Here is a 14,696-nt window from a genome sequence, read left to right on the forward strand (position 1 = left end):
TCAAGATCCTTTGGATGCTCAAGTTCACAGAAAGACACCTCCCAATGGCTTATCTTTGATTTCCATTTCATTGAAAAGTTAGAAGCCTACAAAAGCAAAGTGGAAACTCACAATTGGCAAAATGAAACTCAAACTTGTGAGATGGACAAATTTTTTTCTGTCTTGAGCTATATGCTCTCATAGCTACCATGTGGAGAGAAGGGGATGACAAATTTAAGCATCCACAAGTAGCCTAGACCACAATCACCAAAGATTAAAAAATTGGAGGCTTGAATATAACAAATGGAAGGTCTTTAATTTATGAGGAGAAAATTTCTGTGCCATTTTCATCATCACGGCTTTGTTTAAAGTCTTTAAACAAAGCTGTGATGATGAAAATGGCACAGAAATTTTCTCTATAATTCTGTGCAATGGAGCAAATATATGAACACCCAGATGCCAGAACCACTACATGCACAATGAAAACCATCTTAGTCTAGGGAGACAACTGTCATGAGGAAAAACTAATCTCAAAACTCACCCTATATGAATTTAAGTACACCTTGCAGGACAACAGATACAAAAAGTGGCAGTTACTTCTAAACCCAACAAGGGGACTCAATTTCTGAATTAATCATGAATGCTGGAAAAGAGATTCTGAACTGGGTTAATACACTATAGGCACATTTTTTGTATTCAAAAGCCTGTGGAATTGGTTTGCCCTGGTTCTATCATTGTGGAGGTCTGTCTTGCTACAAGATAAGCTGCGACATGAACAGAGCAGAGATACAGTAAAACTTGAGCAGTAATCTAGTACTGTTAATGGCATATATTTCTTGACTATAAACCAGCAAAATATTGTATGCAACAAATCATGTAGCTGCCATACTAAGGGTTGTTGCCGAATCTCTGTCAGGAAACCTTGATGTAAAAAATAACTTTAGTTCTGTAGTGATCTATTTTTTTAGTTAAAATTGGGCACTCTTGCCTGCAGGTCCCGGTACTGCAAGAACAGCCAGATTTACAGTGGGCACACTCCTAGTGACTTGATTACCCCCATGGTATGCCTGAGGTGTATCCGTGGGTACTTGGACTATGCCCTAGATGAACCTTGGGTGGACTTGGGCCAGGTATGGAGGCCATTTGGGGTGAATCCAGTGTCTTAACTTTTTAGCAAAGATAATTAAAAACTCAGGTCAAAAGCTGTTTCAAACTAAAATCTCCTATATGTTTACTATGATGTTGTCTATAAACTCATCACTAGTTAACACTCACTCTACATAATATCAGTAGGATATAATTATAAGTGATATAATGCAAGTATAACAAAGGTGTGGTTTGTGTCTATCTTGACAAACAGGCTTATTCTGATGATTGCAGTGTAGTTGATTTCAGCCTTTATGGTTAAAACCATAGTTGAACTAATTGCCAAAATAAAAAACTCGCCAAGCCCCCCCCAAAAAACTCGGCAAAAACTCAGCCAATACTTGGCAAAAACTCGGCAAAAAACTCAAGAACTTAAAAAATTGCTTAAATTTAATTAGAATGCATTTTTTTTGCAAACATCAATGAGAAGATGTATCCCATGAGTCAATAAATGAGAACACAAAAGAAACAAGCTTAGTCTAGATATATTTAAACGCAAAGTGGGTACAAAATCGCATCCTCGTGAGGAATGTTGATGGCTGGAAGCAAAATAGTAAATAGTTTTTGTAGAACTAAAAGTAAATAAATCGATACAATTACATCTTCCTCTTCCCGACTCTAGTAAAAAATAGGGGGGAGGTAGTACTAGAGGGTCTAGTCCTAGAAGTCTGTTGTGGGCGTGATTGTGCTTCCTCGCTCGGTATGACTGGCTCAAGTTGTGGCTCATCCTCCATCCTAGATGTAGCTTTGCTTCTAGCTACACTGGCAGTGACAACGACTCCTCATCCTCCTCAATGTCATCCAATGTGAAACCAAATCCACCGCCCTCCTCCGTAGCTTGCCTCTCCAAATCATTGATGTCATCCTCTGTAAACAATGGAGGTTGCTCCTACGATTTCCAATCATTGTAAGGATCTATATCATCCAAATCAATTGGACCAGCTGGTGCTTCCTCTACCTTATGCGCAATCAAAGATTATATTGCACAAAGACAAGGTCATTGAGGTGTTTTTGAGCTAACTTGCTCCTCTTCTTCATGTGGATGGCCTCAAACAAGCTCCAATTGCACTCACAACTGGATGAACTACAAGGTCAACATAAGATTCCGAGGGCAAATTTTTTGAGATTTGGGGTATTTCCACCCCAACTTTGTCACCAAGCATCTGCAAAATAAAATTAGGTTGAGGGTAGCACCCCTTGTGGGGGTCTGAGGGTGAGAAAGAGAGGGGTAGAGAGATAGGTCTAGATCTTGGGGAAGAGAGGAGAGAGTGAGACGGAGAGTGGTAGAGAGGGAGATAGAGGAAGAGGGATAGGGAGATAGATTGGTCTAAAATTCGGGGCAGATAAAGTGAGTGAGATCGAGAGAGCGAGAGAATGTTGATAGGAGTATACTGATTATTGAAATTTGACTAAGTCTGAAAATTTAAAATATCTTCTAAAACCTAGAATTTGCATTATAACTCCTAGAGATCTGAAACCACTCTCAAACATCCTGCCAATATATACATGAAATATAACTTAAATTATATATGACTTATACTTAAATGTTATATTTCATGTATATATTTTGATGAAGAGAATGAGACTGACTTGAAAAAAAAAAGAGATAATTTTTGACATGGTTGGGCCTCTTTTTTTAATGCAGCCGAGTTTTTTAATAGAAACTTGCCAAGTTTTTGTGAAAAACTCGGCGAGTTTCTCCCAAGAATTCGGTGAGTTTTTATGGCAAGTAAAAGTCGTAAAAACTCGCCCCGAAGAAAAACTTGTGAGTTTTTAACTACTTGCCGAGTTTTCGGCGAGGAGTCCAACTATGGTTAATACATTCTATGAAGGTGTCAGTTTAATATTTTATCCTTTTAGGATATCTTCAATATTCGTGCATTTGTTTCTGTGAATTGGTCTCCATATTATTTGTAGGTCACTGAATAGGTAGTGTGAAGATTCTCTCTCAACAACATTGTGTCCACTTAGCAGAGCATGCTTAATTTAATTGTCTGAACTTTAAAGGAATATTTGTTGGGCATTTCTAGATAAAACATGCCTTGTCAATGGGAAATCAGGAACTTAATGTGCAATGGATTGTAATGTGTACTCTATAAAAGATTGGAAATTAATAATAATTTTCTGCGGGACATCAAAACCCCTAACATGTTAGAAGTAATGTCAGAATTATAATGCTTTACTCAAAAACTTATATGTTGGTTTGCAGATGCATCATTCCTGGATGAGTGGTCGTTTGATCACTTTCGTGGCCTATTAAACAAATCAAATGAGGATCATGCATTGAAGCAATTGTTGCATCAAGATAAATTAGTCATATTTTTACATTTGCTGGGTTGTGATACAAATGGCCATGCACATCGCCCTTATTCATTGATCTATTTGAATAATGTTAAGGTTGTTGATAAGGGTATTGAAGAAACATACAATCTTATTGAGGAGTACTTCAATGATAATCGGACTGCGTACATTTTTACTGCAGATCACGGGATGAGTGACAAAGGTCAGTTTACGATTACAGACTTTTAAGATTTCATTTTTACATTGGTAAGATAATATGTAATGGTTTCCTTATGTGTGTGTAGCCTTGATATTCTGATGAGTTTTAATAGTTAAGGTTTCATTGAGTGCAAAGAATATCTATTTTATTTCATTGGTGATCACTGATCATATGTTACAAATTTGAGTTTCTTTCTTAATGGTTTTTTATTTGGTTGTCCATATTCTTGTGCGATTTAATTCACATCTCGGTGTCATTTGCATTTCTTATTTGATTAAAATATAGTGGAAAATATCGAACTTTATTTTATGTAACTTCAACCATATTTAGCACACAAAATGAAAAAAATCATAATTAGTTTCAGGACCTCTTTGTTTACTATATGCGTGGATCCTTTTTGCACGTCATGTTGTTATGCAACTTAGTGGAGCTCAAATGACATATAAGCAAATTAAGTACCAGTCCATATCTTTGATTGCTAATTTTGATACGGAATGTCCTCCCTCTTGGAAATTCATTTTCCTGAACTGGGCTTGATTAATGAGCAAGATTTGCTGAATTCTCATGTGGTCTCCTCAAATGGGTTATCATAATCATACTTGAAAAACTTGTACTTGTCAGTCCAAAATTTTTACTTGGACTTGGTGTTGGATATATCTCTACAAATACTCAGCAAAAAAACATAATTACACAAAAGAAAAAACAAAAATTAATGCAATTAGAGAACACATAAGTCTATTCTAATCATGGGTTTGTCATAATTGAAAGATTACACATTGTATGACCCCTCAAATTCTAAACATTCAAAATTTCAAAGTTTCAAAGTCCAACAATGCCTTTTATGGTTGCATGATAGTAACCATAGTTCAAAAACTTGCCAAGTATTCACAAAACTCGTGAGCCAATTCGCTAGGCGAGTCACTTGTCGATGAGTTGTTGTAAAACTTGCGGTGATTTTTGCTTGAAAAACTCACGAGTAAATGGAAAAAATTGTGATTTTTCCTTGAAATATTCATCCAAATTCATATAATTTAGTTTTCCTTGCTTGTAATTAAAGAAACATGATTTTCATTGGTGACGATCTTCACACTCTCTTTTCTCATTTTCTCTAAAAAAATTTGATCTCACCCCTTCTGTTGTTGCGTTTTATCACATCCAACAACTTCTTTAGCTTACCATTGCTCCCCTTCAAACCCATTAGGGTCTTCACTCCCAAACCCCCATTAATTATTGAGATTTCTTGTCATATAAAAAAATAGATTACGATGAGGGGGTCTGAGAGTGGAGACCAGAATTAAACTCTAATTTTGATTTATATATGATAGAAATTAGTGATATGCTCAACAAATTTGGTAATATGTGTTTTTGAAGAATATTTGTAGAAATTTATGTATTTTAAAATGTTTGATTAATTTGCAGAGTTATTGCCGATTTTTTCCCTAGTTTCTTAAATTTTTGGACCAGCCGAGTCATTGCTGAGTATGAGTTTTTCAACTATGATAGTAACTATAGTTTATAAATAATAATTGTTTGGTAATGGACACATGCCATTAGCAGCCAAATACAATCGACATCTACTTCTTACCCCTCCTAGTACTTGTACTTTAGATCCTCAAGTTAGAAGGTAAATGGATATCTACATGTCTTAGTCTTTCTCAAATGCCTTTGCCTTTGTTGATGCTCTCTCCATATGATTGAGATTTTCATCAGTGTGTATCATATCTATTCCTTTGGCATTCCAATCAGCAAATGGATTAATGTCATCCAAGTCAATGGCATCACAAGAAGGATCCTCCACCTTTTTGACAGCAAAGGTCATGGAGGCCCCTAGGTCAATCTGTTTCTATTCTTGGTGTGAATGCTCTCAAATAGGCTCTATTTAAGTTCACACCAATAACTGCTATGGGGCTAGACAAAATACAAATAGCTAGTCTCTGAAGATATGGTGTTCTAGCAGCATCATAAGTCTCTCTCACCACAAATCTCCAAATAAAACATTAAAAAAATATATAAAAATTTAGTAATACATTCAGAAGCTAAAGTTAAAACTTTCAAGTTTCTAATATTTAGTATTAGGCTAAAAATCAAAGGACATTTTTTGTGTGGCTGCTGCTTTACTATCGATTCAGCAAAGGCAAATAGCCTCCCCTCCACACCCTTGTATGCTCTAACTCATCTAAAATTTTGGGTTTAGGTTGTACACCAAGGCATGGATTCATCTACAACAATACTATATATATATATATATATATATGTCTTTGGCCCAATTGATGGCCTCATAGAGGTAACATATTGGTATGCCATCCCATTACCATAGAACTTGGACCAAAGGTTTTAAATTGAATTTTTTTTTTTTTGAATGATTAGAAAAAAAACAATAACTAAATCTCATTTAAGAAAAAATAGAAACAACAAATACAAAGTTTTGCTTCTTTATCTTAGTTTTATAGAAAATGGAGAATCTATGTAGGCATTGTTGACATTTGCTTGAGAGAAGGAATTGGGGTTACAATGCTCTACAAAATTAGGAAGTTGGTGGCAAATTGTGTCACCTTGGTTGCACAAGCTCCTTGTCATTCATGTGCTCTCTCATCAGACTAAGGATCCAAGTATGGTTGTCTGTAATTTGATTAACTCGTGTAGCATTTTCAAGCATACTTTTGACCTAGATAGTCTTCCTAATGTCCTCAAGCTTCAAATTCATTTAATGTGTAGCAAAAGTACTCTAACAAAGAGTGGGATGCCTTTTCTAAATAAGTCTCCTCGTGAACATGTATATTGTTGTTTGTCCGTGAAAATTTGGACAACATTCTCAACACCAACCTTTTCAATCAACCCCTCTAATAGATTGCACAAAGTCTCAACATTCTTAACTTCATGTGAGCCATCTATAGACTTCAACAACACCAATGTGAACCCACAAAAAAAGTAATGAGAATTATGTTCCTATCATCTACCCAGCCATCATATATAATGCTACAACCCTTTATTTGCCATACTTTGTTTTGATTGCCAACAATAAGCTGTGTATTTTTTATGAAACCCTTTGGTGATGGAAGGTAGGGTAGTAGATGAAAGGAAGAAAGGGTATAGGGATGGGGTGTTAGGAAGTGGGAGGAAAGGAAGAGTGGTGAAAGGAAAGGGAGTTGGGAAGTGGAGGATGAAAGATAGAGAGGTAGTGAAAGGAGATGGGAGTGAATGGTAGAGTGTGAAGGTAGGAAGTAAGGATGGAAAGATAGAAGGTGAAGGAGAATGGAAGGAGGTGAGGGAAGTAGAAATGGAAGGGGTGAAATGAGGGGAGATGGAAGCATGTGCTAAGGGAAGGAAGAGGGAAGTGAAAGGAAAGGTAGATGGAAGATGGGCGAAGATGAAGTGGAAGGGATGAATGTCTAAGGAAGGATGAGAGGAAAGAAGGTGAAGTGAAGATGGAAGGAAATGGAAATGGAAGGTGAGGTTGGATAGAAGTGGTAGGAGATAGAAGCGGAAATGATCGGAGTTTGGGCATCCATTGGTAGTTGTAATGTCCTCTTTTGGCTTAAGATGTAATTAAATAATTAAAATCATGTTTAATTATTTAATAAGCCATTAGTGTAATATTGTTCCTTTTTAAAAGTGCATCATAAGGATAATATTATAAAGGCAGAATAGAAAGTGAAAAGACAAAACGAAATGGAATGACAAGGGACATTCAAAAAGTTATAAAAGAACTGAAAGAGTGCATTCAAGGATATGTTGGGTTTATTCATTTCTTGGCTGTAACCTTGTGAGGTTCTGGAGATTTGGACTTGGTCCATATCAGCCTTTTGGAGGACGAAATCCCTCTTGGAGAAGACTAGCTACGGCGGTGAAAGACCTACTTTGGCTGGTGTTTGCTGAAGATTTCAATCATATCTGCCGTTTGTATGCGGATTTCCAATCCTTTTGTACATGATGTAGATTGGGAAGTTTTCAGTCCATCCAATCTTTCTGTAAGTTCTGTGGATACAATTGGAAAGTTAATTCTATTATTTTGCTGGAGGTTGTAATGATTTATCTATTTGTTGATAATATTCATATTTAGTTTCAAATCTCTATTTCAGTCTGATTTTCAATATAAATTATTGAATGAATTGAAATCAGTTCATGCAAACTATTTGTCTAATTTACTGTCGAGCATTTGGTAAAATTGGAGCAAATATCCATAGGGGATATTTCAATGGTATCAGAGTCCGTTTTTCTGCCAACCTGTGAGGTTTCATGAGTGATAGAGATATTTGCAGTTATTACTGATCAATATTATCTGATGATGTATTTCTTTTGAGGAGACATTTTATATGATCGAGAACTGGTTACCTGGGTGCTTTATTTCCATTTGGGTGAAGTTCTTTTTATATTCCAATTAATATTATCATTACCACTATTTCCAATAATTGCAAGGATTTGTGTCGTGGCTTGATATTGGGGGTGAATAGTGATGCAATTATTATTATGAAATCGTGGGACTTGACTTTTTACCAATTGATATTTCTGATATGCCGCATATCACAAGCACTGGGTGAATTTCATTTGCAAAGAAATTATATCACATATCCTTGTGGTATTGCCAATCGATATAATTATAAGGTTGGCGACTTAGTATTTATCGTGGAACAAATAATTAGCCCTTAATGGTCCTCACTGTCCATAGTTCGGCGAATGTTTATGTGTTTCATTCTACGGGAATAATCTGCTGTTGCACTTAATATTTGTGAAAATTGTTTATTAACACTGCAATCCAGCGCAATCTCTGCAATCTAGAGCTGTCTCTTCGTATTGCCGACTTATAGAGTATGCAAGCTCCTTTGATGATTAATTAGGGCCGAACACTTGAAGTTGAAAATATTCATAAATTATAAAAGTATCGTGCCTTTCCAAAGTTTGGGCAAAAGAATATGGAGCGGCGATTCTTGGGAATTATCACAAATATTAATAAGAGGGTCGATATAATATTTTTGCTAGCCGTTAACAATTCCTAGCCCCGTTCCTCTTCATTAATAATCAAAGAAGTTGAAGGTGCATGTAATCAGGTTGAAGATTCTTTGAAAACCAATCTTAACATGAAATGCTTCACATTCCCTTGCTCTTGATTATATGGTGATCAAAGACTTTCGTTCACGAGAGGAATTACGACAAGTAGAAAAATTGTTTGAAGAGCTAATATCCAGATTAACACGGCGATTATTTTTCCTGAGTCCATTTTATCTTTCACAAGAGTTGGTAGGAGTTCTATTTGTATTTGCAGTGAGACTATGGGAATGGACCTTGGTTCGAACTTCCTAATTTGATGTTGTGTCTTATCTGTTTGGTGATTAAAAATTGTTGTGCATTCATATGGCATGTTATTCCCAAGCCAAGAGAAGAAGTTTATTTTGAAGGAGCTGTTTCCACCATTTGCTGAGTGATTTGGGACGTTTGAAACTTTGAACCCAAGACTCTGTGAACGAAGAAATCTGGAAATCGTGGCTTGTTGGATGCAGTCTTAATGCAGTACAAGTAGGATGAATTCATGAGAATTTTGAGTTTAACTGTTGCCGTGACAGAGGATGGACCATAGCACTGGGATACTTGGAGATTGTTCACACAATTGACATTGGTATGTCTGTACAAGAGATGATTCACGACACTTTAATTCTTAGACCCCTTAGTGGTGCTGGGCGTGGCTTATAATTCCGTATGGATTCATCGAGTTTATTTTTTAATATATCCATCTACATATTCAATGCTGAATACTCACGAGAATTTGTGTGAGGAGATCAATGAAAGTTGCAATATACATGGAGTTGCCATAAGATAATCAGCGCCCGTGTTATTGAAGGTACCCATGCATTGAATTGAGGCATTGTACAATCCATAGGAATACCTCGTGGAAATGAAGCTTTGTTTTTGGTAGTGCTGGGAAAGTTGGAGATTAATGAGTGAGTCTGAATTCGAGTTTCCCTCTTAATAGCAGCATCAATATATGAGTTTGCTCTGGTGCACAGTAAAGGGAGATTGGTATCAATAACTGAGGCTACCATTGTTACGCCGTAATTAGGGAATAAAACTTTTAAGTTATTGTTATGTCTTTTTGTTATGTTTGGAGTCGGCCGTGTGGGTTCCCATGTTAGTTGTAATGGTTGGTACTTCTGCCAATTGCCAGTTAGTGTTAGTTGTAACGGTTGGTGCTTCCTCCAACCGCTAGTTAGTATATATTGCCATGTAAGGGAACCCCGGCAATAAGTTTGGATGTACTGAATATTTTGGAGAATAGAATAAAGAACATTTTTCTGCCATATGAATGTTACTTGCATAGCTGTATTGTTGGTATATCTTCTGTGCTTATTCGTGATTCATTCTGGAACTTAAACCATTCACAGTAGGGAACAAACATTTTGGCGCCATTGCCTGTACGTACCTGGAGATAACTATGGCTGCAGGCGGAAGGAATTAATGGGCCGACCATTCAACCAACAATTAACTGTCGTAGACAGTGACACACACGAAGAAAGTACTGCGGAATAGGCACGAGAGGATCAGTTGATGACAAACTTGGTAGAGTTGTGGGACGTGTCGGTCACGCGGTACGTGCAGAGGGAGGCTCAGGAGAGAGCCATCTCTGAAGGCACGGTACATGGTGTACTCACCGTCCACACTCCCGTCTTTGATCTGCTCAGAAGTATTCCAAGGTTGCTTGCCAAAAATCTGATTGCACTCCAAGACCGAAGAGAGGAAATTGCACGAGAACTCGGTCAGCAACAAGTACTCCAAAGGTTTGAAGAGCGGAACCGTAGGGAGGAAGAGGAAAGGGATACAAGTTGACGCCGTACCCCCGACACTTAATGCCCCTACGGCCAAACAAAGACAGACGTACCACTACCACCGAGTGAGTAGACGAGGGAACTGTACGAAGATCCCTCCGGATAAAAGAACAGGTCGAGCAGAGACGACGGCTAAGGGAAGTTGTTGACTCAAGGAGCCCTGAGGAACGTAGCAGAAGTCGGAGTGTGAGTTGGAGTCGTAGTCGGGAGAGACAAAGACCGTGTACGTGGAAGGAGTTGGAGGAGGTCGCCAGGAACTTGCCACTTCCAGACGTAGCGGAGGAAGATCTCGCCGACCAGGCCACACACTCGACATCAAGTGAAGAAGACTCCGGAGCGGAGTCGCACAGCAGTCCGTCAGAGTATTCTAAACAAGGAGAGGAGGCGGTACGGGATCTGCACAAAGAGATCGCCAATTTTTTTGAAACGACATTATCCCGCATCAGGAATTTGTCCTTGACGGAGGAAACCAAAATAGGAGGGTTAGACCCAGAAACCCCAGGAAGGAGGGACTATAGGAGCGAGGGTGACCAAAGCCCTGCTGAAAGGGGTCCAACAAGGTCAAACACGTACGGTACCTTCCAGACACATAATACCTTCCGGGCATATAATAAGTTCCAGGGGCTACATAAAACCCTCCTGACGAAAACATTGGCACACACTCCAAAGAAACAGAAGCTTCCAAAATTCATGGGCGACGGGTTAGAGGATCACGTACGACATTGTAAGACATGCGTGACCATTTGGGAGGCAAATGGCCAAGACGACTAGGATTACTGGTTGAAGGCATTTTCGACCACCTTGTGAGGAATAGCAATTGACTGGTATACGGACCTGGATGCCCAGTATAAAACATCATGGAACAACCTGAAGAAGGCTTTCCAAGAGGAGTTTAAACTCCTACGGGATGACAATGAAATCGTGGCGGAGATTTACAATACCAAGCAGGGAAAAAGTGAAAGTGTGCAAGCCTATAACAAAAGGCTGAGGGAATTGCTCAACAAAATGGAGAACCAGCCGGTTGATGGCCTGAAGAAGAGATGGTTTGTTGAAGGACTGGTACCGTCCCTCAAACGGAAGATGAAGGTGGTCTCTCTGCCCTCGTATTACGAAGCATACAACCGCGCGATGGATATTAAGAGTGAAAATAAGACATCTCGAGGGAAGCGCCGGGTGAGTGATGGTGATAGTACGGATGAAGACAGCGACGGGGAATCCAAGACCGTACAAGCACTCCGAAGGGATATGATGAGGATGATGAAAGAACTAAAGGCTGACAAAGAAAATGGCAAGGAAGGGAAGGAACTATGGTGCATTGATTGTAAGACAAAAGGGTACACTAAGGGGAATTGCCCCCGAAAACCCTTCTGTGACATTTGCCAAGTAATGGGACATTCCATTAAGGAATGCCTGTACAACTTGAAAGCACGAAGCACCCAAGTGCTTTACACCCAACCCGACCAAGTCACATCGCCAACGACACCTCCGAAGCTAGGAACAAACTCAGACGCCTCTCCAGGAGGGTACCGAAACAACCGATGGGGTAACAACAGGTCTAACAATAACACGTCGAGGAGTAGAATTCAGTACGACACAAAAGGACGGCCCATGATCCAATGCCGGAAATGCAACAAATGGGGTCACTTTGCGCGGGAATGTCAAAATGGAGATAACGCGGGGAGTTTGCTGTGCAAATGGTGCGGTCCGGGAAATCACGAGGACATAGAGTGTCCAAAGCAAAGAGGGGTGAATACGCTAGAGGTAAAAGAATCGGAAGAAGGTGTACTGGCAATCACAAGATTGCAAAACAAGAAAGCCACGTATCCTGACCCTCGCAAGGAGAAGGAAAGACTCCAGGAAGCCAGGGCAGACATTGAACGTGCAATGGCAGAAGAACGGAGGGCCTCGCATCCGACTGCCAGTACCCCACTTCAGTCGGGATCGGAAAAAACTATCATTAAGTAGATGTTACAGACCACTATACTCGTATGGGTATTCGACCTCCTACAAACCATGCTGCAGTTGAGGATAGCCTTGACAAATGTAGCCGGTGATACCACCGCCGACCAGGAACACCGAATGACGACGAGACTATCTAGTACTGCTACGGTGACGGAACTTGGTACGGATGCCATAGATCCTATGCTGCTCACCGTAAGCATTGGACAAAAACTTGCCGTGGTAGAGATGGAGATAATGGGGCAGAAGCTCACAAACACCATTGTGGATGGTGGGTCTGGAGTCAATGTGCTACCGGAAGAAACTTGGAGGGGTCTTGGCAAACCTACCCTCTGGCCACCAAACCCCCTGGTGCGGATCAGCACGATATCAAACCCCTCGGGATTCTCATGGCACAAAAGGTGGTGATCGGGACACAAGAATTCCTTCTGGACTTCGTAGTCATTCCACTGGAGAGAAAAGCGTACAACGCCCTCCTCGGAAGGGGATAGCTGATCATGGCTAGAGCCAATCATAATTGGAAGAAGAATACACTCTCAATCGAGAGTGAAGGTCATAAGTATGTGATTGACTTGAGGAACCAGGCCGTCAGTGAAGAGCTTGCGTCGTCTGACTTCGACTCGAAGGACTCAAACAGATGGGAGTGGGGTTCCGAAGGAGACAGAGGAGGGAGGGAACCCAACGAGGAAGGAGTGCTGGAACTGGACAGATGCTCTAAAGATGGAACTAGTTCATTGGCCGGACTCTTCCATTGGCAGATGGAGGACTACGAGGTCTTCCACCCGCAGTACCACATGCTGCAAATATGCTAGACTGGGGAATTATGTGGTGGTACGAAAGAGCAGTCATTTCCCTCGGAGTACTGTAGGTACCAGGAAGGGACAACACGGGTGGATGACACACCAGCCCACTGGTTTGAACAAGACAAACCTATCAAGTACGAGGAAAGGGATGTGAAAAAAGTTAATCTAGGCAAGGACGAGGACCTGCAGGTGATACTTGTAGGGGATGATTGGAAACCCGTACTGAAGGCGGCGGCCTTCAGGATATTCCTGGAATACAAGGACGTCTTTGCCTGGACCTACAAGGACTTGAAGGGGGTACCACCGGAATTGTGCGTACACCGCATATCCCTCGTACCAGGAGCCCAACTCGTACGAAGGAGATTGTATAGAATGAACAAGAACTACGCGACCAAGGTGAATGAGGAAATCAACAAAATGTTGGAGGCTGGGATCATATTTAAGGTGGAGACAAGTGACTGGGTCTTCCCAATAGTCATTTCTCTCAAGAAGGAGGCTAACCAGATAAGGATATGCGTAGACTTCAGGTACCTAAACATAGTAACAATCAAAGACCCATTTCCAATCCCATTCACGGACAACATCTTGGAAGAAGTAGCTGGGCACGAGATAAAACACATTTCTGGATGGGTTTTCGGGATACAATCAGATAAGTATTGCGGAAGAAGATAAGCTAAAGACTTCATTCGTGGTGGAAGAGGGGGTGTACCCCTACAATCGCATGCCCTTCGGGCTATGTAATGCACCGACAACCTTCCAGAGAATAATTTTACACCTTTTACAAAATGTCCGTAGGGAGCTTCAGAGCGTTCTTGGATGACTGGTCTATTTTCAGTGATCAGGACACTCATCTGAAGGCACTCGGAGAATGTATGGAGAGGTGTCGGAAAGCTAGGCTAGCTCTTAACTCGAAGAAGTGCAGGTTTATGGTACCGTAGGGAAAGCTCCTTGGCCACATTGTTTGTAAGGAAGGACTAAAGACAGACCCAGAGAAGATAGGGGTGATTATCAACATGGAGAATCCGATGAATGTAACAGGGGTGAAGTCATTCTTAGGCCATGTTGGCTACTACTGGAGATTCATCAAAGGCTTTGCACAAGTCTCCTGGCCCCTAGACAAGCTGACAAGGAAGGGAGAGTCGTTCGTATGGGGTACGGAGCTAGAAGGAGCCTTCAAGGAATTGAAGGATCGACTGGTGAGTGCACCGATACTGGTGTACCTGGATTGGAATGAAGAGTTTCACGTACACGTCGATGCCTCCAACTTCGCCATTGGTGCTACCCTCGCACAAGGGGGGATGCAAGGACTGGATCACCTCGTTTTTTTCGCCAACCGACTTTTGTCGAGGGCCTAACGAAACTACAGTACAACGGAGAGGGAGGCGCTAGGGATGGTGTACGCCGTTTAGAAGTTTCGTCACTACTTGTTGGCTACCTCGTTCACGTTTTACGTGGACCATCAGGCACTAATGTACTTGGTAAATAAACCGATCA

General features: G+C 40.4%; 1 protein-coding gene across 3 annotated transcripts in view; it reads left to right on the forward strand.

Moving 5' to 3' along the window:
- LOC131030393 (GPI ethanolamine phosphate transferase 1) overlaps positions 1-14,696 on the forward strand; it is a 246,115-nt gene that overhangs the window by 55,734 nt on the left and 175,685 nt on the right. For all 3 annotated transcript variants that reach the window (XM_057961198.2, XM_057961200.2, XM_057961197.2), the window contains exon 4: positions 3,335-3,628. In XM_057961198.2, coding sequence (XP_057817181.2) covers positions 3,335-3,628 — 294 coding nt within the window. The remainder of the gene's footprint in view (positions 1-3,334; positions 3,629-14,696) is intronic.

Source organism: Cryptomeria japonica, chromosome 7, assembly GCF_030272615.1.
Source record: "Cryptomeria japonica chromosome 7, Sugi_1.0, whole genome shotgun sequence".
In the NCBI taxonomy this organism is placed as follows: Eukaryota; Viridiplantae; Streptophyta; class Pinopsida; order Cupressales; family Cupressaceae; genus Cryptomeria; species Cryptomeria japonica.